Below are 27,516 nucleotides of genomic sequence, written 5' to 3'. Positions count from 1 at the left end.
TGTCTTGGAAAGTTCTGCTCATTCAGTACCAGGTGTTAGATAAGCAACAGCGAGGTGGTGGTGAGGCAGAACAAGTAATGCAGAAAGTTAGCATGCAGGTACAGAAAGCAATTAGGAAGGAAAATGGCTTGTTGGTGTTTAGTGCAAGGGTCTGGATTACAAGAATAATTGTACATGGCTTTAGTGAGATCACACCGAGGGTACCGTGTGCAGGTCTGGTCTCCATATCTAATGAAGGATATAGTTTCTTTGGAGGTAATACAGAGAAGGTACATTAGATTGGTTTGTGTGATGGCAGCCGAAGCAAATTGGGCCTCTGTTATAGCTTAGAAAATGAGAGATGATCTCATTGACACCTCCAGAATTGTGAAGAGATTCGTCAGGGGAGATACCGAGAGGTTGTTTCCTCTGGCTGGGGATTCTGTAACCTGGGAACAACCTTGATACAGGGCTGATCATTTTGTAGAGCTGAGAATATCTTTAATTCAGCAGGTTGTGAATCTTTGGAATTCTTTACCCCAGAGTGTGTGGACGCTTACCGTTGAGTATATTTAAGGCTGGAGTAGGAAGATATTTGAATCCAGGGAATCAACAGATATAGGCAGGAAATTAAGTTGAAGCAGAAGATCATTCATGATTTTTATTGTTGATATTCTTATGAAATTAAAATCTCTCATATCGCCATGAACATTAATCCTGCTTTGATTGTACAGGTAAGTGAAATCTCGTACTTGCATATCCTGCCTCTCCTGTCTTGACGATGTCTTCATACTTTACAGCCAATCAATTGTTTTAAAAATGGAGGAACTGTTGCTTTAGAACTGTTATGGAATTAAACCCTCTTCTGTCCAAAAAGGGGAGACTAAATATGTATCTGTAGTAGAATTTTGTGAAAAGATTGTGAGCGTAATGAAGATGTTTTGGGTTTTCTTCAAAGAAAACATGTTTCCAAATGCTTAGCATTTGATCTTGCATGCAAGAGTACATGAGGAGTAAATAATGGGATATTTCTCGCAATTTCTAAAGAAAATAAATACCGGCATTCAAATCAATAATTTGGTCATGTTAAGACTGTGTACAATTCATAACGTGAACTTTTGCCAACTTATTATAATTTATAGAGAATTGTGTAATTGCTCCCCAGAGGAAAATCCATTAGAACTACTCCAGTATATCTAATCCTTGTAACCTCCATTACACAGGTTTCAATCATAAGAATGGTGTTGATTTGTACCTTTTTTTATGACTACGTGAATGAAATCACCTGAATACAATTCCTCAACCATTATTAAAATATCAATATTTATAACAAAATAAAAATTCATTTATTCCGTCAGTCAATGTAAAACGTGGCCAATTATCTACCCTGCACATCTTTGGGTTGTGGGGTGAGACCTACGCAGACATGGAGAGAATGTGCAAAACTCCACACCGACAGTGACTCGGGGCCAGAATCGAACCTGGGTCCTCAGCGCCGTGAAGCAGCAGTGCTAACCACTGCGCTACCGGGCTGCCCTTCTCTGATTTTAACCCTGGTCTAATAACGTTTGTAGACTACCATTGGGAGAGGAACATCAAATTCTGTTTTTAATATAAATTTTATATTCTAGGCTTCTATTGGTTATCATATCCTATAATTGTCCCATTTCTCTGAAAAACACTAATTAGTGGTTTGCCTCCCGTGCTTCATCTTGGTCAATTCCTACCCCTAAAATTTGCAATCCCCTTCTCAGCCAGATATCGAAGAGTTGATTCGCACAGCATCACTGCTTTGCCTGGAAGTATCCCCAAGAATTGAATTCAAACATCAAAGAAGCCTTTTTAAATCTACATCATCAGTTGCCTCTGAGTAAATTGGAGACCTGACTAATGTCCTTCCTTCACTATTTTCAGCAATAGCATCCTAATTTAGAGCCCAATACCTAGCAAACATCTTGGGCTGGATTCTACGCATCCCCGCGGAAAAATCGGGTTCGGCGACAGGGTGCAGAATCCATTTTCACGCACGAAATCGGGACCGGCGTTGATTCTGCGATTTCTCTCTTCCCCCCCCCCCCGGACAGCTGCCTGCTACACCCCTACAAGACGGTGAATCTGTGGCCTTTTGACGCCAGTTTTCTTGGTGTAAAAGACCAGTTTTCATGACTGCTTGGGGACATCGTCCCAAAAATGGAGAATCTAGCCCCTTGTCTCATCTTTCTGAGTCCCCTCCAGTACAACGACCATTATGCAGGTTGGGTGTCTAGTATTCCAGAAGTGGCTTCAGCAGTTACCCCTGAAGATCACAACTTCTTTTGTATTTACATCAGATTCCCATAGTGCATTCCAGTATTTAATCAGTTTGAACACTGTGCTAAAATTTTGAGTTTTCAAATCATATACAAAAACGGCATAATATTTTTTGATAATATGGAAGAAACAGTTGTTCGACTTTTTAAGTAGGGACCATCCTGTCCCCTTCCCAAAAGAGAAAATGCTGGAAATCTCAGCAGGTCCGGCAGCATTTGTAAGGAGAGAAAAAAGCTAACGTTTCGAGTCCAGGTGATCCTATGTCAAGCCTATCCCCTTGCTCTCTGCCAGCCAATCTGCCCCCATTGCATTTTGCCCAAGAGTACCGTCGTTCACGAACAATGCCTTGTTTAGCCCAATCTAATTGTGGGTGATTGCACTGATTTTTAAAAAAATCTTTGGCTGAAACTTGGCTTACAAGTACTTAAAACTCACCACATATTTAACCTCCATGCCAAACCCAAGCTTACCCACAATATTGCCAAACCATTGAAAAAATGAAATTAAATGAAAATCGCTTATTGTCACAAGTAGGCTTCAAATGAAGTTACTGTGAAAAGTCCCTAGTCGCCACATTCCGGCACCTGTTCGGGGAGGCTGGTACGGGAATTGAACCGTGCTGCTGGCCTGCCTTGGTCTACTTCAAAAGCCAGCTCGATAGCCCTATGCTAAACCAGCCCCACTGTAAGATGTTGGTGCATAAGTTGACCTTTGAAGCCTCAAAAATGCCCCCAAAACAGGTCAACTTACACAGCAAGTATAAAAGTGAATTGCAGGCTTGGCTGACAGCCATTTTGAAATATCATTGGTATCCAATGCAAAGAGTGGACTTGTATTAAACTCTTGAACATCTTCGCAACACCGCTTTTATCGCTTGCTTGATCCCTTGAACTTGGTTATAAGGTACCAGTCAGTAAAAAATGCATTTGTGAGGTGCAAAATAATAATCTTGATTCATGTCGCAAGTCGGCTTACATTAACACCGCAAATTGAGGCAGGCTGCTAACACGAGTTTCGCATGTTGTGGCTGAAAAGTTCGGCTTATAGCCAAGTATATGTCACACAAAAAAATTGGGAGTGGAAAAATGGGGCCATCTTGTATGCCGTAGTTTGCAGTACATCTCATTCTGTTTTCGTCTGCAGTCACTGTCCCTTCATGCACCTCATTCTTTTCCATTCTTTTTGGGTCCTTTTAAACTCATAATTTTATCATCCTTCCCTTCCGATCAACCCAAGTTTCTCCCCGAGGTATTGCATCTCAACCTCTGCAGGGAGAAAGTCCTTGACCTCATAATTTCAGTCTCCATTTCTGCTCCTTTCGCCCTCTTTGAAATCACTATCCTCCCTCAACTTTCCATATAAACTCTTGCCCCTGTTTTAACTTTGCCATAACATCTCTACTCATGGTGTCATTCACTGAGGCTATCTCCAGCCACCTCCTTGTATCAGTTGCCCATCCTGAGTTGCTTGCAGCTACACTTAGAAATTCCCAATTGCCTTAAGAGTATCTAGTAGACAACTGGGTTAGTTTTCCGTCATTACATCTGGCTGAATTATGTCAACCTTTACTGGGTCCCTGCTAAAGTCACTATGCCTAGACCATCCTGAATGAAAAAGAGAGCAACCAGTTCTTTTCAAGTCAGGCGCTTCCTTAAACCCCTTCCCACTACTGACTAGTAGTTAATGTAAGAAGCTCATGGATTTTGTTCCTAACCACATTCATTCAGTTGCTTCCTTGTTCAATAAATGTAAACCACGTTGCTCATTTTTCTTCCTCTCTTGCCTCTGAGATGATCTCATCAGAACTGACGAAGAGACATATACTTCAAGGCTGGCATGATAGAGTGGTTAGCACTGTTGCTTCACAGGGACCCAGGTTTGATTCCCAGCTTGGGTCACTGCCTGTGCAGTCATAAGTTCATTAAATACAGGAGCAGAACTAGGCCATTCAGCCCATCGGGTCTGCTCCACCATTCTATCATGGCTGATATGTTCCTCATCTGCTACCTACAATGTTACAGACCAAGAGCTGGATTGCAAAACCAGCAGAGCATCTGCTCCCTAAGTCTGCAAATTCTCCCCGTGTCTGCGTGGGTTTCCTCCGGGTACTCTGGTTTCCTCCCACAAGTCCCGACAGATGTGCTTGTTAGGTGAATTGGGCATTCTGAATTCTCCGTCAATGTACCCGAACCAGTGCCGGAGTTGGCGACTAGGGACTTTTCATAGTAACTTCATTGCAGTGTTAATGGAAGCTTACTTGTGACACTAATAAAGATTATTACTATAAATGCCTCCTCTTTCTCTCTCCACAGATGCTTTCTGACTTGTGAGCATTTCCAGCATTTTCTGTTCTTATTCTATCTAGCAAATTTTCCTTTTAAATAATTTAAGTTTCCACTTTTACCATAACTTTAATATGGGCCTAACCAAAGTCGGAATTATTTGTGGTCCAGATGCATTTCTACTCCTTGTCCTTGATCTCTTTATCCTTTGACGTAGTTTACCACACCATCCTTCTCATCAACAAACAGCTCTCATGTATGTGCTGTTGAAACCCAACTCTCCCTCTCCACCACCTCTCTTGACCTCTTCACTGCTTGTCCAACGTGCAGTCTCAGATGAATCTCAAATACCTGCAGATAACTGTTGTGACAACTGAAGCCATTGCCTTTTAACCCTGACACAAATGTGTGCCCCTGCCATTATCTCCATTATTGATCTCAGCAAATACTCTTGCTGAACTATTCTGTTTGCAACCTCAGTGCCTAATTTGACACTGAGCCAAGTTCAGACCCATCTCTATACCCTGTTCAATACAAAGATTATCTAATTCCATCTGGTCAATTTTACCCAATCTCCTGCATCCACTCGCCCACCATCACCAAATTGCTGAAACCTTCATGGGTGCCTTTTGTCAACTTCAAGCTTGACTCTTGACCTAATTTCCACCTCCAGCCTCTAAACTCAACTGTAGCAGCTCATCTCCAATCTACACCAATCGCCCCATACCTCTTATCACTAACCAACAATGGCTTTCAATTCCCCCAAAACATAAATGTAAAATTTTCACCTTTTTTAATGTGTCCCCATGACCTTGCACTCTCTATTTTTGTAACCTTTTCCAATGCTGCAACACCCTAAACTCTGGTCCTTTTTTTTCCTGCCTTTTTTGCATTCTGTCACCTTTCACCCCATCATGGAAGCTGTGTCTTCAGTGCCTTATACCCTCTTTTTGTATAATTCCTTCCCTGTGCCCTCCATTTGTCCACTTCCTTATCTTCCTTTCAGATGACTTGAAACACTCTCTTTGAACAAGCTTTTGATCACCACTTCAAATGTCTCCTTTTGGTTAGATGTGCATTGTTTTCACCAGTATGTGTGTAGAAGGTATTCTTTTAGATTTTTTCCACATTAAACTAATAATGGAAATTCAGCAACGTCCTGACAGTGGGGCAACACGGTAGCACAGTTGCTTCATAGCTCCAGGGTCCCGAGTTCAATTCCCGGCTTGGATCACTCTGTGCGGAGTCTGCACGTTCTCCCCGTGCCTGCGTGGATTTCCTTCGGGTGCTCCGGTTTCCTCCCACAGTCCAAAGATGTGCAGGTTAGGTGGATTGGCCATGCTAAATTGCCCTTGGTGTCCAAAAGGGTTGGGTGGGGTTACGGGGATAGGGCGGAGGTGTGGGCTTGGGTAGGGTGCTCTTTCCCGGTGCAGACTTGATGGGCCGAATGGCCTCCTTCTGCACTGTTTCAAACAAAAAATTCAATAAAGGTGTTGTAAAAAAAAAAAAGGTGCCATGTATAATAAGTTATTGTTGAAATTGATGGTCACGGTGAGTTGCCAGTGTACTAAGTCCCCTTTAGCAATTTAATCAGTTGAAAACACTAATTACACCTATTTATATTGTAGGGTACACTTGTGCAGTTGCTCATTTGTTGAGGCCTTGAGGTAAAATATGAACTTTTTTGTTTTATAGCTTTTCAACATTTGCTGTTGAATGATGTGGGATCAAGGTGGTCAACCTTGGCAGCAGTGGCCTTTAAGCCAACAACAGTGGATGCAGTCATTTCAGCAACAACAAGATCCAAGTAAGTTTCCATAAATTAAATTAGCTCAGTACTTTTGTTTTATAAACTAAATGCTGAAGTTACCATTAATATCAGATATTAATTGATGGGGCATTGCCAAGAACAAATACATTCTAAGTAAGTATACTTTAAAGTTCTGCCAATATAATAATTTGTCACTAGTCACTAGACCAGTGATCTTCAAAGTTGAGTGGGCATGTGTCGGGAGGATCGCGGAACCGTCCGTCGTGGCGCTCCCGATTGCGCAAATTTGTGCGCAGCAGCTGGCTTTTAACTATGCCGGCTGCGAGCGGCCTTTTTACCATATAAAAAAAATGCGGCCGCACTGCGTGTGCGTGTTTTGTGCATGCGCACTGATGAGCGGGCACGCACGCGCAGTGCGGCCGCATTTTTTTTATATGGTAAAAAGGCCGCTCGCAGCCGGCATAGTTAAAAGCCAACTGCTGCTTGCTCTGCCTGGTTCGTAAGTGCTCGGTTCTTCTGAACGAAGCTAAGGCCGAGTTTCCCCCCCAGCAACTAGCATCATCGGACCCACCCGCAGAGATCCAGTGCCATGGCCTCCACCTCGGAACTCGCCTGTGTCTACAGCGCGCTCATCCTGCACGACGATGAGGTCACTGTCACCGAAGACAAACTCAATGCCCTGATTAAAAAAGCTGGTGTGACCATTGAGCCTTTCTGGCTAGTCTGTTTGCCAAGGCATTGGCTAATATTGACATCAATAGTCTGATCTGCAACGTTGGTGCTGGTAGCAGTGCTCCAGCTGCTACAGCATTGTTTCCATCTGTTGCTGCTGAAGAGAAAAAGGAAGAGAAGGAACAGGAAGAATCTAAGAGTCTGACAATGACATGGGCTTTGATCTCTTTGATTAAACGTGCCGTGCAGCAACATTGTTACAATGTACACAAAATAAGTAAAAATTGAATATAAAAGCCGGCTGCTGCTGTTAAAGTTCGTGAATTTGCACAATTGGAGACGCAAAAGATTTGAAAAAAAATTCTATGTAATCTTCCTGCCCGAGGGAGGCAGAGAGCAGGTCATGGCCCCTGAACGTCACCATCACGTGCTTTGGGCGCAATTGCGATTCCTCCATTTTATCAGCAGCAAACAGGGTAAAAGAAAATGGTGGGTCGCGAAGGTCAGCCGGCGTGGATCCTGAAGGTTGGCCAGTTGGTAAAAATGGGTCACTGGAAAAAAAGTTTGAAAAACACTGCACTAGACAGTACTTCATGATACTTTATTGAAATCCTAGTGACAACACTGACAAAATCTCAATCTTGACCAACCCTTCTGAATTTGAAGTACATATTGCTTAGCAAATGTGATAAATGTTGATTTTTAAAAAATTCATGGTGAATTGTGGGCGTCGCTGGCAAGGCCAACACTTAACTTCCCATCTGCAACTGCACTTGAGAATGTAGTGTTGGTCTGCCACCCAGAATACAGCTGAGTGGCTTATCGGGCTGATAAGGTGTCATGGGCTATTGGTGGCCTGCAGGCTGGTCCAGAATGCAAATCACTAACATAAGCCGAGGCCATGGAGAACAGGCAAGAAATTTCATGTCCACAGTTTACACAACCGGACAGGCACCCGCGTGTGCAGCATAAGCCCTGATAAGCTGAAGCAACAACAATGTAGTTTAAGCTCAAGCAACAACAATGTAGTTTTGTAAGCAAGATTTATGTAACTGCTAATTCTGATCGATTATTACATCTGTTAATTTCTCAGTTTATTATGCTTTTAAAAAAAAAAAAATGTTTTTATTAAGGCATTTGTGTATATATACATCACACAACCACAACCAAAAAGAGAGCAAACAGGAATTCATAGCAAATAAATATCTTAACACTCCACCGTCCACCCTCCCTGCTGCAACCCGCCACTTTCCCAACCTCGTTTTTTTAACCCCAACACACACCCCCCTCCCCCCACACACACACACTGCTGACTTCTTAACTATTCTTTAAATAGTCGAACGGTTTCAACCAAGGGGTGCCCTCACCCACCCCTGTTTTCCACAGCCCAGCCTCCAACTTCCTCCACATCTCTTCCTCCCACTTGCGCTTGACTTCTCCTAGGGCTGCCCTCCTAGTCTTTTCATAGATCATAGAGTTTGCAGTGCAGAATGAGGCCATTCAGCCCATCGAGTCTGCACCGGCCCTTTTGGAAAGAACACCCTACCTAAGCTCACCCTCCCACTATATCCCAGTAACCCCACCAACCTTTTTGGACACTAAGGGCAATTTAGCATGGCCAATCCATCTAACCTGCACATCTTTCATTTTAGTTCTTTGTAGACCTCCAACACTCTGCCCTCACCCACCCATGTTTTTGGACACCACCTTGTCCTGTAACCCTGGGGGAAGCAGGTTGGGAAAGGGCGGCACCTGCTTCCTTACATAGTCCCTCACCAGCAAGTACCGTACCCATTCCCGCTGGGCAGTTCATATTCCTCTACCAGCCCCTCCAAGCTTGAAAATCTGCCCACAACGAATAGGTCCCAAACCGCTCAATCCTGCCCCAAGCCCATCCGGAGCAAACCTATGATTCCCGCAGATCGGTGCCCAAATCAAGGACCCCCTCCAGCCTCTGGTGCCGCCGCCACTGTCCCCACACCCTCAGGACCGCCAGTGGATTTGTGGAGTACCTGGCCGGCGAGTACGGCATAGATGCCGTCAACAGTGCCCCTAAGCTTGAGTCCTTACAAGAGGCTGCCTCCATCCGCTTCCATACCGACGACCGCCCCCACCACTTCCTGACCATGGCTGTATTCTTTTTTTAATTTAGAGTACCCAATTCATTTTTTTCCAATTAAGGGTCAATTTAGTGTGGCCTAGCCTGCACATCTTTGGGTTGTGGGGCGAAACCCAAGCAAACACTGGGAGAATGTGCAAACTCCACACAGACAGTGACCCAGAGCCAGGATCGAACCTGGGACCTCGGTGCCGTGAGGCAGCAATGCTAACCACTGCGCCACCGTGCTGCCCAGTACTAGTGCATCAAATTTGGCAGGGCCAACCCCCAACCGTGGGGCTTTACCCGCCACACCAACCCCGAGATCAGTGCATTAACCTTCCTAAAAAAAGTCTTTGGAATAAAAATCGAGAGGTTCTGGATCACAAATGAAAATCTTGGGAGAACAGTCATCTTCACAGACTGCACCCGCCCCACCAACAACAGCGGGAGCACATCCCACATCTTAAAATCCCCCTTCATTTGCTCCACCAGTGGTGCCAAATTCAATTTATGTAGCTACTCCCAGCCCCGCGCCACTTGGATGCCCAGATACCTGAAACTCGGCCCCACTACCTTGAACGGCAGCTCACCCAGCCTCATCGTCTGTATCGGGAATTCCTCGCTCTTCCCCAAGTTTAATTTAGAGCCAGAGAACCGGCCAAATTCCTCCAATGTGCCCATGATCCCCCTAATACCTTCCAATAGATTTGAGAGATAAAACAAATCATCCGCTTACAGCGAGATCCTATGCCTTCTCCCCCACCCCCACCCACACTATCTGCTGTCAACCACTTGACGCTCTAAGCACCATTGCCAATGGTTTTATTGCCAAGGCAAAAAGCAGCGGGAATAGTGGCATCCCTGCCTCGTCCCACGATGAAACCTAAAATACCCCAAATTCACCCGGCTCACCCGTACACTCGCTGCCTGCGCCAGGTACAACAAACGGACTCAATCCACAAACCCCTGCCCGAACTGCCCCAGCACCTCCCACAAGCAGTCCCATTCTACCTGTTCAGAGGCCTTCTCAGTATCCATGGAAACCGCTATCTCCACGTTTCATTCTTCCGGGGGCATCATTATGACGTTTAACAAACGCCTAATATTTGCCGACAGATGCCTTCCTTTTACAAATCCCGCATGTGGGCATTGCTGGCTTGGTTAGCATTTATTGCCTGTCCCTAATTACCCATGAGAAGGTGGTGGTGACCTATCCCTAATTGCCCATGAGAAGGTGGTGGTGAGCTGCCTCCCTGAACCGCTGCAGTCCATGTGCTTTAGGTACAGCCGCAATGCTGTTAGATAGCCGCCTTCACCCTCTCGCACACCCCCTCATCCACCAACAGACCCACATCTAACCTCCACTGCTGCAGTTGAACCTCCCCATGTACCACCCGCAAATCCACCCTTTGTGGCGTATGGTCCGAGACCATGATCACCAAAAACTCTGAATCGGCTACCCCCACCAAGAGCGCCTTATTCATGCAAATACAGTCAATCCAGGAGTATGCCCGATGCACATGCGAAAAATAGGTGAACTCCTTCACCCTCAGCCTCCCAAACCTCCATGGGTTCATGAACCCCCTCGACTCCCCTGCCACCGCTGAAACATTCAACGACCTCGGACACGACCGGTTCAGCCTCTGATCCAGGAGCATGTTAACATCGCCCCCCCCCCCCCCCCCCCCCATTATCAGCCAGTGGGTGTCCAGATCCGGGATCTTCCTTTAATACCTGCCTCATGAAATCCACGTCCCAATTTGGGGCATAACATTCACCAGAACCACAGGTGTTTCCTCCAGCTTCCCACTAACCATACAATATTTGCCCCCCCCCTGGGGTTCAGCTACAATACTGCCAACCTCAAAGGCCACGTTCTTATTGACCAGCACCGCCACTCCCCTTGTCTTCATGTCCAACCCTAGTGGAACTCCTGCCTCACCCATCCCTTCCTCAGCCTCGTCTGATCTCCCAACTTCAAGTGCGTCTCCTGAAGGACAACGTCCACCTTCAAACTCCTCAAGTGTGTAAAAAGGGCCGACCGTTTAACAGGCCTATTCAATGTTTAACTGGCCCATTCAATCCCTACACGTTCCAACCACTGGGTCGGGGGGCTCCCTGCCGATCAGCATTACCTCTTTAGCCAGCCCTCGTCTTGCACTTTTCTGGGCCGACCCCAAGATGTCTGCCACCATCCCTCCTTCACCAACTCCGCCACACCAACCACACCCACATCAGCCGTCTCCCATCTTCTCTCTCCCTCTCCCCCATTACCAAACAAAGAATCAATCCACTCCCTTCTGACAATCTCCCACTTCACTCCTGTTAACTAGCCCAACCAGCAAGCATGGTGACCCCTGCCCGGGGTCTCTGACTACCCGTATTCTCTTCTCTTCTCTCTCTCTCTCTCTCTCTCTCTCTCTCTCTCTCTCTCTCTCTTTCTCTTTCCCCCCCCCCCCCCCTTCCAAACCACAAACATACAAGAAAACACAAAAGGCACACCCGCCCTCTCCCCTCCCTCAGCGTAACCCTCACCAATCCACCCACCCTGTATGCTCAAACTCACAAAACACCATTCCAAAGTTCGATGTCCTCATACTCCTCCCAGTCCATAATAGTCTCTCATTTCGTCGTCTCCGGCGAGTCAAAATAGAACTCTTGCTTCTGGCGCGTGACCCACAAATGAGCGGGGTACAAACCCCAAACTTCACCCCCTTCTTGTAGAGGGCAACTTAACCACAATGTTAGAGCAACCATGAATTCTATTGTAACATGTGAAAAATAACAAGTTCTATTTACCATTGTAGGGTTACACATGTGTCAGATGTATTGAATTGTATTTGGATTGAAAACTCTTTTTCAGGTCAGATTGACTGGGCAGCATTAGCACAGGCATGGATTGCACAAAGAGAAGCCTCTGAGGAATCTGTAACAGCACAGCCGCCTGTCATAATAACCAATGGACAGGCAGTACATAACATTGAAAATAGTCAAGATAATCATGGAAATTTTCCAGGCGATCCTAATTTCAACAGAACTTGGGAACCGGGTTTGTATTCATCACTTTGCATACAAATTTTATTTACTTGGGAGTCAATTGAATATATAATTGCAAATAGGAGTGATTGCCCCCTGATGGTTATGGAATTAGATAATGTATTCCTATCCTGTCACATGATTTAGCTTGATGTAATGTCCCACCAATAGGAAATGTCATAGTTTTTTACTAATGCATCAAATTACATTCTGCCCCTTTAAATAAAAACATTAAAATATGGAATGAGAATAAACATATTGAGCTGAAGCCAATTCTTTTCATAGACCATTCACAGTCTGTCCTTTCATGGCTTTAACCCATTTATTATCCTGGGAAGGGTCTGCAGATTTTTATTCCTTTTTTTCCCCCAGAGATATTTGGGAGAAACTCAAAAATGCATCTAACCCTATCTTTTGTATTAATTATCTGAATATCTGCCACCGTATCTGTGGTCTGATGCTCTAACTTCAGCAGGTGAGAAACATGATGTGTCATACAGTATTCCCCATATGAACATATTTCAATCCAGTTCCTGACTAGATGTTCGTCTGGATTTTTAAAAAGGTGGATTCAAGAACTTCTGTTAAAAAGTATTGTGGTCATATCCAAGGGTTGTGGAAAAATTCAGAAAATTGTGGTAAAACAATCTGGGTATATACTCTTGTTTCTTGTGGAGCAATGGGCAGGCTATTGTGGATAATACACAAATATTCTCTTGTAGCAAAGTTTTATTGCTTTATTGTAAACTAAATATCTTTTGAGATTTAATCAAATGTGAAGTTTAGCACTTTCCCTCCCTCCTTCCTGATCAGATTGACATTTTTTCCCCCACTACCTGTTCTTCCCTTAAAATGTTAGTGGTAGCACGGCAGCTGATATTCTTTCCTTTATCCCCCTCTTTCCCAGTTAACATGAAGGCTCCTTTTTCCCTCCGCCACCCTAAGTTAAGCTGCTAATACATTCCCTCTCCCACCCTGATTCACGGAGCCAGTCTTCCTGCTTGCTGAACGATACCGTATAAGATTTGCTAGCATTCCCTTCCTATACCTCTCTGGTTACAATAACTTTTTCCCAACATTGTTTCACCATGACTGGTTGTCATCCTAAAATGTATTTTATTTACATCTGGCATATTCTTATCAAGCTACCTTTAGATCTTCCCGAGTTCTCTAGATATTGACCTTTGGAGTTGAGTTTACATTTTTTCAAAAATCTGCCCTTTGCCCTTGCCCAGCCATCCTCGTAGTTCCCAGTTGTGATATGTTTTTAAATGTCATCACCTGTCGCTGCCCAGATTCAGGTTCCCAGCCAAGAGACTGGATTAACACAAACCCTCCAATTTTATCTTTGACAATCACAGGGCCTCTCTATATTCCCCAAGGCAAAGGTTTAAAAGTCACATGGTTCCCAGGTCATGGCCAGAAACCCAAGGGGAGGCACATTTTGCCAGCTATAAGTTCAGCATTCTATGGTTGGTAAAAATAGGCAGCAGAGAGAGAAATTTTTTTTAAAGCAAAATTTGGCTTTCAAATCTGAAATTAAAGTTGGAACTAAATCTGGAAAATGCTTGATAGAGGAGAGTACTGGGGAACATTAAATATTAATACTTCCATATCCGTATCCAGAGAGAAATTTAAAGTGATAAAAACATATAGCCACGTTTGTCAACTTTTTTCAGTCCATCTTGTGAAGATCTTGAAAATTGTGCTGAATTTCAATTTCTATACTTAGCAGAATGGGGAATGCAACACCATAGACCACCCCCTCCACCACCAGAACAGCAGCAGTGGATACCAACCCCAGCCCCAATGGACATAGTCCCTCCATCAGAGGACAGTAGCCAGGACAGTGGTGAGTTTGCACCAGAGTCTAGACGTATGTTCAATCAAGTCAATAACAACAATTTTGGAGGAGCACCAGAAAACTTTGGAATGGGATCAGTGCCGGTCAGCCAGTTTGATTATCAGGTAAATTTGTTTAATGTAGTTTCATTTTTGGTGTCTATTTTATAACCACTTCTGTTGCAGCTGCAATAATGCTGCATTTTTTTGGAGGGGCATTAAAAATCACAGGAAGTTTATTTTTTTTAAAGAGGATAATTAGCGTCACAGTTAGGCACATTGCTCCAAAACAATGAAGAGTCTCATCCACTGCATGGTTTATTTCATTTCCATCTCACTACATACTTTGGGGTATTCCTTTCCATTGTTTCTGTAAAAGAGGAAGGTGACTAGGTAGTATATTATGCTAATATTAACATTTACGGTAAATGTGTCCAAGAACAAGAATTAAGGTGGGAGCCTTGGTGTCTGCAAGTTTAAGTTGAGTTATTTGATTTGAATATTAATTAGGATACAGGAACTTGGTCCTATGTGCTAATTACATATTGGCCCTTTAAAGACCAATAAATATTCTGTTTGTAGATTCGAAACCATACCAATCAGATGGAAGTCAATTTTGATGATTTCAGTTGATGGCAAATATTATAAAGTAAATGGCCAAAGCATGAAGAGGCTTTTGCCTAGAGTTCACAACATACATGTAAAACAGCTGACTTGCTCATCGGAAGGAACGCAAACATCTATTTTCAACCCGAGGGCACAGATTTAAGTTTATCGATGAAAGAGCCAGAGGGAAAATAACATGATTTTTTTTAACCCATATTATCTGGAATGCACTGTCTGAAAGGATGGTGTAAATAGATATAATAATGAGTCAAGGGGGAATAGTTGAAAGGGGGAATGGGACTAATTCAACAGTCCGTCAAAGAGCTGGCACAGGGGCAGCACGGTGGCACAGTGGTTAGCACTGCTGCTTCACAGCGCTGAGGTCCCAGCTTCGATCCCGGCCCTGGTTCACTGTCCTGCACATTCTCCCCATGTCTGTGTGGGTTTCGCCCCCACAACCCAAAAGATGTGCAGGGTAGGTGGATTGGCCACACTAAATTGCCCCTTAATTGGAAAAAATGAATCGGGTACTCTAAATTTAAAAAAAAAAAGAGCGGTCACAGATTCAATTGGCTGTGTGTTCTTTGCTGTATGATTCTATATATGGCACACGTTTTACCCAATACCCCCTCAAGGTGCTTCACATTGGTATTATTAAACAAAATCTGACACTGAGCCATGTAATGAGCTATTAGGACAGATGAACCAAACATGGCCAAATGGATAGATTTTAAGGAGTGTCTTAAAGGAGGAGAGAGAGAGAGACAGGGAGGGTGAGGTAGAAGTAGGCGGTCTTGATGAAGGATAATATATGGTCAGAGAAGCTCACTTCAGGACTGAATACACCACCAAGTTATTGTCAGGCATGTTTTCCCTTGGGCCAAGGAAAAGAGTTGGTGGCTGGAGAACAAAGTTTGTGATAGGAACCCAGAACAATGCTTTCAGTCTTCCCAATATTTGGAATAGATTTCTGCTCATCTCGCATTGGATATCAGACAAGTGATGTGACAAGAGAGGATTGGAGGTTCGAGAGGTGATGGTGAGGTAGAACTGAGTGTCATCAGCATACAGTACACGAGGAACCTCATTTTGTTTAGCATCTTGTCATTGTTTAGCAGCTCTTTATTCTGAGGCTCTTTCATCCATGATATATACTGCAAACTTACTTTTCGCATTAGGTTCCGTTTCTAGAATTCACATTCGGCTTTAATGGATCGTCTTAGAAGTCATCCATGTGTAGTATTATGTTGAAATTCTGCAGTATATCTTAAAAATACATTTTAATCATTGGTTGATTTTTGTTACTTTTTCGTGAATACCTGCCATAACTTCAACAGGTGTCCACTGGCATTAGTCTGGCAGCAAGTATGCTAGGTCCCAGCCTTGCAGCCAACTTTCCAGATGATCTTTTTCAGAGGCAGGATTTGAACAGCGAATCAGAATTCGAATGCATGAACCTTTCCAATTGTTAAGACCAGATGTCCTGCTGAAACATTGGTGGTGGTGGGGCCCAGCTGGGTATTCAGGTGATGATTGAGGTTTGGACACCAAAATATCAAATACTTTTGCAGAGACCTTCTCAGCTCAGCACACTTGGGTTGGGTTAGCTGTGTAAGAAAGTTGGTACATTCAGTGGGAGATTAAGATGTATGAATTAGCTCATGCGATAAGTACGCAATATTTTACACCTACAGCATGGAGCCGCTTTTGGTCCTCCTGGGGGATTTCATCCACCTTATTGGCAACCTGGGCCACCTCCTAATCGTAGAGACAGGCCCTCATACAGAGATCGCCCACGCTCACCCATAACAGTAAAACAAGACCCTCCTGCACTTGGTGAGTTGTATTTTCTGCCAGTTTGTACCTTTGTGCGAAGCATATGTCTTTATTTAAGTAAACAAAGAACAATTCATTCTTGTTACTATTAAAATTAATTGTATGGCCAGTTTCTACAAAATCTCCTTTGGCTATATTGTAATCTTGTTGCAGGTATTTACATGATTGAAGATATCGAGATTATGGGATACTCATGCTGTTTTTTCTTGGTCTCTGATTTTGCAATATGATTGTTGATGGATTTTGGGGGATTGTAGTCAAGCTTATTTTTGATCATTTAACCGCAAGAGTACTACCTCTGAATAGCTTCCTGAATTCAGCCGCAGCTTTCAACAGAAAACATTTGCTAGAGATATTGCAATCTCAAAATGCTTGCTGCTTGGTATTTTAAATCTTTTCATGTGTTTAATGTTACACATTTCAGTATTAAGTTGATCAACATAGTGAGACACTAGCGTACTGATCAAAAATACCATTGGCTTCCCTTGTTATTGGTAGCTGTATTCTGACTGCCCACCTTTGGAAGGTTTGAACTAATCAGTTGTGAGTGTAACACAATTTGCTTAAAGTGCACACAAAAAAAAACACCCTACCCTCCAGGATGTCCTCGGGTGCCACAAATTTAGATTCATTTTCTGCCTACTGCTGCAGGCAGCCTGGGGAAGGGGAACGAATGATTTCCATTTGCTTTGAACATGTTTGTTAATTAATTATAAAAATATGAGAGTTGGCGGACTGTTAGACCGGTCAGCATTGGAAGAAAATATCCATGAATATGTGGATTGGCCATGATAAATTGCCCTTCGTGTCCAAAATTGCCCTTAGTGTTGGGTGGGGTTACTGGGTTATGGCGATAGGGTGGAGGTGTTGACCTTGGGTAGGGTGCTCTTTCCAAGAGCCGGTGCAGACTCGATGGGCCGAATGGCCTCCTTCTGCACTGTAAATTCTATGATAATGATAATCTATGATAATATATCCAACCTGTTCTATAACACACAGAAGACTGTTTGATAAAACTGCTCTTCGTATTTATGTACTACATCGGCCTTTTCACCGCTAACTGATTTTTGCTACTCCCATATGTCTCTAATCCCTACTCGTTTGCATCAAGTGTCAAACACATGGGACTGATTCTCCATTATTGAAACTATGTCCCCCAAGCCGGCGTCAAAACGGTGGAGCTTTACTCCTGAAATTCCTGCAAAAAAGTGGAACGAATTCATAGCCTTGCAGGGGGCTAGCAGGGACCCGGAGTGAATCTCACAGCTTTTGCTGCAGGTACAGGCCCCCGCACTGCCGGGTCAGAGGCCGTGCAGGCGCACAGCGGCCTCCAGCGGCTACGCTGTGCTCCATGGCGGACTTGGACCGCAGAGCCAGACCAAAGAAAGAGACCCCTCGATCGGCTGCGCGCCCGACCCTCAAACCCTGCACATTAAATCCCCGGGCGCCTTCCCCCCAGTCTCCGATCTGCCACCCCCCCCCCCCCCCCCCCCCGACCAGGGCGGCCACGGATGGAGTCCGCAGCCGCCACGCCACGGGAGCATCCCGACCGGCAATAGCAGGTGAGTTCCACGCTATCGGGAACTCGGCCGGTCGGGAGCAGAGAATTGCTGAGCGGGCCTCTGGCAATGGCCCCCGGCGGCGCGGCATTCTCCCCGGTGACACCGATTTTCAGTACCTGGTGAATCGCCGAACTGGCGCCGGGCCCAATTACAGCGTCAAACTGTATTCTCCGCCCCGGCACCGGCCGTGATTTCAGTGTCGGGCTGCGGAGAATCCAGCCCATAGTTTTTAGTATGCTTGGTAGGGATCATGTCGCAGTGCATTCCACCTTCTTGTGATTCTCTGTGTAAAGAATAATCTCTGTGTAAAAGCATTTCTCCTCGTTTTATTTATTTGATCTCTTGGTGGCTAGCCTTTATTTATGTGCTCCAACAGCCAGCCCTTGCTTGACTCAACAAGTATAAATTGTTTCTCTACATTCAGCCCCTCAAACCCCTTTCCAGCTTTAAAGGCACTGATCAAGTCTACTCTTATTATTTTCTTCTTCAAAGGGAAAAGCCCCAACTTGTTTCACACCTGAGCACTTCTTCTCTCTTATGATCTCCCTATATATATCTCTGCCATCTAATAGCTCACTTAAAATTGTTTATATGTAACTACATGAATGTTGCTGAAAGAAGGATGCTGTCAAAGCTTTCCACCTTGCACTCATCAGGGCAGACAGAAAATGCCCAATTCTGATGGGTTTCCTCCCACGTCCCAAAGATGTGCAGATTAGGTGGATTGGTCATGATAAAATTGTCCCTTAGTGTCCAGGGATGTGCAGGTTAGGTGGGGTTACAGGGATAAGGCAGTGGAGTGGGCCTTATAGGATGCTCTGAGAGTCGGTGCAGATTCGATGTGCTGAATGGCCTCTGCACTGTAGGGATTCCATCGCTTCTAGAGGAGCAACAATTCATACTGTAGAAGAAAGGGATGCTAATTCGTTGCCAAGTCAGCTTTGATTGGTTGAGATGTTGCCATGGCAAATGCATCAGGATGCTATTGCCACCATGCTTTTGTTTGCCCAAAAAAGTACAATTCTGGACATATTTATTTTGCCTGCAGAGTCCCTCCATATTAATATATGTAGCTTGCAGCAAGAGTAAGTTATATTGCGATTCCAACTTGGTTATTAATAATGTAATTCTTTAAACACTTGGGTTTGTTCAGCAAATGCTGTCCAATCGTGGAATCAAATCTAACGTTAGATCTTGTTCTGAGTGATGTTCTATGCCGCAGCATTACAGCAGCGTGAAGTGGCTAGCTTCACCTGTGGCTCAAATTTTGAGATGCTTTATCCTCCAGAGTAATCAGAGGTAGACTGGACACTTTTGCGTTCTGAAAGTGGCAACACAAATGCTGTTTTTCACCAACTAGTGTTGCCATTAAGTCAAGAAGAATTGACTTAATGAGTAATATGTATGAATTTCAGTGCCACTGTGATGTCAGGTATGCAGGCCGTACATCTCAATGACTGCCAGATCGTATCAAATGTTACAACTCATCGCAGGTGAGGTTCTCCAAAAAGTTTTTGATCCGGACGAGACCTTTTTAATTTGTCACCGTCCAACTGTGTTCGCCCCCAAATTGTAACAAACCTGGTTGAAGGGGATGATCTGGCTCCCTGTCTTTAATCTTAAAAAGGATCGTTTTCCCAGACCCAATTATGTTTTGAACAGAGTCTAATAAACCAGGACTTCTTGAATTAAAGATAGTGGCGTGATTCACCGCAATCGGCGAATTGGCCCGACGCCGGCGCCAAGAACGGTGTGAACCACTCAGGCACTTCCGTTCTTTCTCCGGCATTCTCCGCACTTCCAGGGGCTAGGCCGGCGCCGTAGCGGTTGGTGCCGCGCCAGCCGCGTAGGCTGGCGCATGCGCAGGGGGGTGTCTTCTCCTCGCCAGCCATGGCAGAGCCCTACAGGGGCTGGCGCGGAAGGACGGAGTGCCCCCAAGGCACAGGCCCGCCCGCAGATCGGTGGGCCCCGATTGTGGGCCAGGCCACCGTGCCCCCCCCCCCCCCCCCCCCGCCCCCGAGGATCGCACCAGCCGGCCTACCAACCAGGTCCTGCCGTGTGGGACCATGTCCAATCCACGCCGGCAGGACTGGCCAGAAACCGACGGCCGCTCGGCCCATCGGGGCCCAGAGAGTTGCCGGGGGGCCACTGCCAACGTCCCCCGAACGGCGCCATGATCCCCGCCCGAAAACCGGTGCCAGAGAATACGGCAGCCGACGGTGGGGCAGGATTCACGCCGCCCCCCAGGGATTCTCTGACCCGACAGGGGGATGGAGAATCCCGCCCAGTGAGTTTATTAATTATTAAAGGCAAGAAAATGTTAAAACACTTGCATATACATTCATACAGATTAAAAGGGAAAATTGAGTTCAAAGTAAGGAAGTATTTTTTTTAGAAAGGTATATGGAACAGTCCTTGATCCGTGAGGAATCATATTCCGGCTGTTACGATTTTGAGTTTCCAGTAGAGTTCACTTCAGACAAATAGTCAGTTTTGCAATACAAGTGTTCTGTAGTTTGGCAGAGAAGCTTCCTAGTTCTCCCTTCAGCTGCACGTTTGCTGACTGCTGACCTCCACAGCCAGAGAGCGAGAGATACGAGAGATGAAAAGCTTCAATGATATGTCTTTTTTTTTCAGCAATACTCAAGTTCTATACTACCAAGCAGCTATAAATATATACTACAAGTTAGGTATTGCACCTGTTAAATATAATGAACTTCCTAAAGCATTCATTTAAAAAAAAAATTGAGGGTATCTAATTCATGTTTTCCAATTAAGGGGCAATTTAGCGTGGCCAATCCACCTAACCTGCATATCTTTGGGTTGTGGGGGCGAAACCTACGCAAACACGGAGAATGTGCAAACTCCACATGGACAGTGACCTAGAGTTGGGATCGAACCTGGTACCTCAGCGCCGTGAGACACCACTGCGCCACCGTGCTGCCCTCCCCAAAGCATTCATAACCCCGTCAAAGCATCGACTACTGTGGCATTTACACATTGCAGACATGCTATACTTCTGACTTCTCTTGAGTGAGACTAGCATTCATGCTGCATTTTATGTAGCTTTGTGCTGTGAATTTGCACCCACAGTAAAGTGAATTGAGACTACCCCCTAAACTAACTTAGCTTGGGCCCATAAATGTAACAATTATGTTGTTTCATCCACAAACAGTTTAATAGCCCCCAAGATGGAAGTTAGTAATGCACTTCCCAGACTTCAGCTATTTCTGTTGTACGTTTGTGGCTACGAAACAAAGTAGTGTTTATTACTGTAGTGTTCCTTCAGTTGTCCTCATTAACTGTGGGGAAATAACTAAGCTGCATATTATGCAACTTCCCTTACAGCAATGTCACTGGTCATGAATTTACTGTTCATGATATTGTGAGTAAAATAAGCTCAATATGACTGACCTTTCAATGCTGTTGCTGAATGTGAAAATGCATCCTGTTGTATTCTATTGTTATTTTAATAAAGATGTTACTAACAGCATTAACACTGCAGATGCAATTTTCATGGTAATTTGTATAAGGTTATTTAGTCAATTGTTTTCATTTATGATCTATGGAAAATAAGAATATTCTAATTAATTTGTAAATTATTAAGAGTACCTGAGATCGGCTGTTAATCTTTGGATCAGGATTGTATAAGCTGTTAAATATTCTTCTCAGTATATATAACATCTTATTTTGCAGATGCTGTGAAACGCAGAACGTTGCCAGCCTGGATTCGTGAGGGACTGGAGAAGATGGAACGGGAAAAGCAGAAAAAACTTGAGAAAGAAAGGTTAGAAAAAGAGCGAGCTCAATCATCAAAAAACAAAAAAGATCCAGAAGAGGTTCCTGAAGAAACTGATGGACCACGATTGCCTCACAAAAGCAAATTTGTAAGTGCATGCACAATGGCCTATCTTAAGGTGCAATAACTGATGTGCTTTTAGCCATATTTTTCATTTGAGAATGTTAACAGGTTTTCAGAAAAATCTGTCTCACTAACAGATCTCCTCATGAATTGCAGTCGCTGTGTGTAAAATCTGCATGGGCAAAAGGGATGGATGATGTGCTTTTTTTTGCAGCTCGTCATTTTTATCCTTTCCAGAAAAAGAACTTAAGCCAGATATCATTGTTTGTAGAACATAAGAATACATTTTAAGTGTTCACTGTTTATGTAACTTGGCCGTTAACAGTTAGGGAAGTTGAGATGTGTGTACTTGTGTTTGTTCAGATAATACACTAAACGCAAAGCACATGCTTGTTTTGAACCTGTTGGTTTTCATATTTGGCTGTCTGGTTTGGTGAGTACGTATTTACAGAATATACTTTTGAAAGGGATTGTGCGTTTTTAAAAAAATTGATCAGCTTAGTTAATTGGATATTTGCAAACCTCCGTTTTGAAATTTGACAATTGATATTGTTCCGGTTTGCGGTATTTTAGGACAGTGATGATGAAGATGAGGAGTATGAAACCCCTGAAACAAAAATTAATGAAAAACCAAGCAGAAGTCCCTCGCCAGTTGCTCAGGAAGAACAGAGTGAACCAGAAATGACTGAAGAGGAAAAGGAATATCAGATGGCATGTCAATCTGTTGACCTTGTTGCACTTTGGGTTTGAAATTAAAGTTTACAATTAGAAAACAATTAATTGGAAAAATTATGAATTGTGTATTTACAAAATCCTTCAAATATTAAGGAACATTTCAAGTACAAAGAACTCTAAATAGAATTTGAGGCCTATGCACATGTCGTTTTAAATTTATTTTTCCTTGTTACTTAAAATAATTTCTGCACAATTAAGAAATTGATACATTACCAAGCAATAGCTGTAAAGCTATTGGTAAATTCTTCAAATGCTGCTGATATTTCACATGCAAACGTCTGCATCGATTGTAAGTGTTAGACTTTCTGCAACATCATTCATGCTTTTTCTGTCACTGTTATTGCATTTCTTTTGATTCTGCATTCTCTGATCAAGTCCTCGACTAGGCGATACTTACCTTTTGATGTCCAGTGTGAGCAAACGGCCTTGGATGTCTCAAATCTCTCTTCTTAATTTATTTCTTATCCCTAGTGGCATGCTAGTGAAGCTCTGCTGCACCTTTTCTGTTTTTATATATTTTATGTAATGGGATGCCTCAATACTACAGCTGTTGACATTCTGTGGTCTTATTCAAAATTAACATTACCTTCTTTTCAATGTCTCAAGATATAAATTCATAGATTTAAATTCACTTATTGTGGCTTTGTCTACTTGTGCTGCTCTTTTAATGTTTTGCGCATCCAGTTCTGCATTTTAAAGCTTTTTTTGTTGATTTCCTGCATTTTTATTGGTCCTATTCACCTGTAGGCGTTTACAGCACAAATGGGTCATTTGGTCCATTATGTCTATGCCTTCAAAGTCTATTAAATTTCTTAACCTGCCCTGCTTCTGTAAAATAGTCTCACTAATTTTTACATCCCTGGCAACACTTGTGTGAATCCATGCTGTATACAATCTGACTTTTTTAATGGTGTTTCTTGAGTGGAATATCCAAAGCTATGAACCTAAATCTTAACTGGTTTAACTAATGTTTCTCACATGGCACTCCTACCTTGCATACTTTTTTTTCCTAAAGTAAGCATACACAATGTGTACCTTTTCAATCTCCTGTGGTGATATCTACTCAGTGTATCAGTTTTGATTGTTTTTCCTTCCTCTTAATTTGCTTTGTTAGTCAAATATCCTGACATTCTTTTTAAACGATACCTTTTATGTTTTGGTCACTGCCTTCAACATGTTGCCTTGATTTTAGGTCACGTGATTGCTGTGCATCATTATCCATAACTAAGTCAAGTAATGCATCTGTTCTGATTTGATTTACAGCATATTGATTGAGGATTATCTGAATATATTTTACATCGCCTTCCAACCCTTGCCACAATCATTTTCTCTCAATTAATTATCTTGCATAATTAAAACTATTAATACATCCCTTTTCAACATGAAGAAAAATAATCTTTAGTTTCTAAGGCTGATAATATAAATAGTCATTTGATAATATCTGTTGGGGCTGATGAAAATTGTTGGGACGATTGGAGGACATCCTTGAACATAGAACATACAGCGCAGAAGGAGGCCATTCGGCCCATCGAGTCTGCACCGACCCACTTAAGCACTAACCCAATAACCCCTCCTACCCTTTTTGGTCACTAAGGGCAATTTATCATGGCCAATCCACCTAACCTGCACGTCTTTGGACTGTGGGAGGAAACCGGAGCACCCGGAGGAAACCCACGGAGACACGAGGAGAATGTGCAGACTCCGCACAGACAGTGACCCAGCAGGGAATCGAACCTGGGACCCTGGCGCTGTGAAGCCACAGTGCTAATCACTTAGAACATAGAACGATACAGCGCAGTACAGGCCCTTCGGCCCACGATGTTGCACCGAAACAAAAGCCATCTAACCTACACTATGCCATCATCATCCATATGTTTATCCAATAAACTTTTAAATGCCCTCAATGTTGGCGAGATCACTACTGTTGCAGGTAGGGCATTCCACGGCCTCACCACCCTTTGCGTAAAGAACCTACCTCTAACCTCTGTCCTATATCTATTACCGCTCAGTTTAAAGCTATGTCCCCTCGTGCCAGCCATTTCCATCCGTGGGAGAAGGCTCTCACTGTCCACCCTATCTAACCCCCTGATCATTTTGTATGCCTCTATTAAGTCTCCTCTTAACCTTCTTCTCTCCAACGAAAACAACCTCAAGTCCATCAGCCTTTCCTCATAAGATTTTCCCTCCATACCAGGCAACATCCTTGTGCTACCGTGTTGCCCTATTCTACAAATGACTGTCATATTTAAAATGGGATTGTCTGATGCTGACGGTGGGTCCCAGAATGTTCTATTTCTCTGCACTGAAACAGTCGTGTTAATTAACATAATAGCCCGTGACTCCCTGGCTCCCTAGTGTTGGTTTTGGTGGGTACCTCAAAAGATGCACTGGGAAATCCCTCTCAAGTTCCTAGGCAAGGCTTTATGCGGCAATTGTCCAGAACTGCTAATGTCCTCTGGCCAATTACACTGAGCTGGGAACCATCTGACAAAGCAATTTAAATCGCTAACTTGGTTGGTTCTTCCAGTTTTATACCAATAGTTATTCTGAAAGAGTTAGAAGAAATAAAAGCACTTCTAATTTAAATATTTGAAACACCACTCACACTCCGGACCCCCCCCCCCCAAACTGGGCCCGACTCTATCCAAATGAACAGAGGCGGAAGTTAATAATGGATTCCAGGTGCAATTGTAAAAATGACTTGTAAAAGAAAATACTGTATTGCAGTGACTGGTCAAAGCTACAAAAGTGGATTTTGACTTTATGCACGTAAATTCTATTATAGTCTCCCTTCCCATGTGGTAATCAGTTGAAGAAATAAAATGTTTTCTGTTCTTGATTACAGATGATAATGATGAAGATGCTGCTTACAGAAGTCCTTTTAGAAGTAACAAATGAAGAGATCTATTATGTTGCCAGAGAAGTTCACCGTAAAGCTACTAAAGGTACAAAAACATCTCTTTAATGTAGAATTAAAATTGAAGAAGCGTAAAAATGGCCTACGTTTTTAGTTCCTTCAGACACACATATTTTGGAATTTCTGATATATTAAAATGCTTGACAGTAAATTTAAAATGTCTATACATTCATAAAGAAAATTGCATTTATTCCTAAGGAGAAATGGATAAGTAAGCTACTCTTGAATTTAAGATTTCCCTCATTGCACACTCTACAGAAAAAGATTTTGCACTCCTTGAGAGAAATAATTTTGAGTAGGGTGTACAGTAAAACCTCATTAAATCAAATATTTGTAGGATATGGAAGTAAATCAACCAAGAGAAAAGTTTTGCTATGTAGTACCTATGACAGACTAGCAGTTGTAATTAAGAGACCTCTAGATTCTTTCAGGTGGGTTATTCAGTAAAGTGAGGACAAATGAGCCTCCACATCAGTTAATGAATCAGCTTAACCTTGCTGATAAAGTGCAGAGGAAGTTTGCAACCGGGTACACTGCCTTTTTTTTTTGGCAAAAAGCCCCTGTCTTTCTTTAGAAATAATATAGTATTTACAGCAGAGAAACACCAAAAAAAGGGGTAATTTATCCTAACAGTGCTATGCCAGTGTTTATAATTCACACAAGCCTCCTCCCACCTTATTTCCCATGTATCCCTGTATACCTTTCTCCTTCATGTACTCATCTTGTTCTTAGAGATGAATGGTTAGTGTTAAAATAATTTTACCATTTGATAAAAGTACTCAATTCAAAATATAGCTGAAATATAAGAATTTATGTCTGACACGACATGGGGAATTCATTGGGGGGAGGTGGGGGGTGATGGTGATGTTTTAAATTGTAGCTGTTCAATTATATTTTGACGGTGACCTCCATGGCTGATACAGGTTTGCCCTCTAGTTGGTCTCGGTAATTAAAGAGCTTCAGCTGAGAACTGATGGACAGTAGGTTCAAATGGGCTGATAGAGTGAAATCTCTGCAGTCTGCTGACTAAGGGTATTGTATGAAATGTTTGGCAGTCCAATTCCAGTTCCTGATGCATGTGGGAGCTGCAACACACTTGTTCCTAGTTTAGCACTAATTGGTTGCTCTGTGAACGGTAGCATTTGGGTGAATGGGATTTTACTGTATAAAATGAATTTTATTTCAGTTAAGAAAGCTTTAATTATTTTTCCCCACAATATTTCAATTTACTAAAAAAAAATCAAATAATTCCATGATAGCTGAAGCTAATTGACATTTTCTTGTCCAAAATGGGAATGACCTCCAACAGGATTTCAGAATAAAGTTGCATTCTAGAAATTATATCCACAGAAAGAAGATCTGGAATCTTTGATATTTATGGCAGTTATTGGGGTAACTATTATAAAAATAAGCAGGGTGTGTTTTAAAGGTCCTTTAGTAAATTGCTACTCCGGAGTTTTATTCTAATATGTAACACTAACGTAGCTCAAGAATTGATGCAATTTATTTTTATTATTCTATCAATTTATTTTTTTTATTCTATTTTTCTCATAGTTGTAATAAGGAAATTAGGGTTACATATTTCCCTATATTATGAATATAACAGATTTAGGAGTTTGGTTTCGGTCATTGCAACTTGTAGCAGTGGTCTGTAATAGTGTATGCATTTATTGTGATCTATCTCTAGAGCAGCAATTCAATTTGTAGCCTCATATCTGCAGCAGACTCTGGACTCTGTGTGTTCCTTAGATTATAAATGCAGTGTACTTTATTTGGCTAGGTATACTTAATACCTGAAATTAAGAATTAAAAATTGGGATAATTTTGGTTTAACATGAATTCTGAAATCAATTATATAATCTGCCTACCTTTTCAGATTTTTTATTTGCTGCCAAGCCAGTATTAATATTTCCTGTTGAATGCATTCTGAGATGTATCACCGATTCTTTTTTTAATATATCAGCATTTCACTATTTTCAGGTTTTATTATTAGAAATGTAGGAAA

General features: G+C 42.9%; 1 protein-coding gene across 7 annotated transcripts in view; it reads left to right on the top strand.

Annotated features, from left to right (window-relative positions):
* pnisr (PNN-interacting serine/arginine-rich protein) overlaps nt 1-27,516 on the top strand; it is a 47,124-nt gene that overhangs the window by 8,031 nt on the left and 11,577 nt on the right. For 4 of the 7 annotated variants that reach the window (XR_011940753.1, XM_072499592.1, XM_072499590.1 and 1 more), the window contains exons 2-8: nt 6,267-6,378; nt 11,979-12,164; nt 13,884-14,119; nt 16,294-16,435; nt 21,694-21,884; nt 22,433-22,570; nt 25,440-25,539. Coding sequence is in view for 4 of the 7 variants with exons in the window: in XM_072499592.1 (XP_072355693.1) it covers nt 6,288-6,378; nt 11,979-12,164; nt 13,884-14,119; nt 16,294-16,435; nt 21,694-21,884; nt 22,433-22,570; nt 25,440-25,539 (1,084 nt within the window). In the remaining 3 variants the exon portion in view is untranslated. Of the gene's footprint in view, nt 1-6,266; nt 6,379-11,978; nt 12,165-13,883; nt 14,120-16,293; nt 16,436-21,693; nt 21,885-22,432; nt 22,571-25,439; nt 25,540-27,516 lie in introns of those variants that run through there. The other 3 variants (XM_072499594.1, XR_011940754.1, XR_011940755.1) reach the window with 3 other exon arrangements.

Source organism: Scyliorhinus torazame, chromosome 4 (genome assembly GCF_047496885.1).
Source record: "Scyliorhinus torazame isolate Kashiwa2021f chromosome 4, sScyTor2.1, whole genome shotgun sequence".
NCBI lineage: Eukaryota > Metazoa > Chordata > Chondrichthyes > Carcharhiniformes > Scyliorhinidae > Scyliorhinus > Scyliorhinus torazame.
Note: the sequence above shows the minus strand (reverse complement) of the source record. Positions and strands in the feature narration are given on the sequence as shown.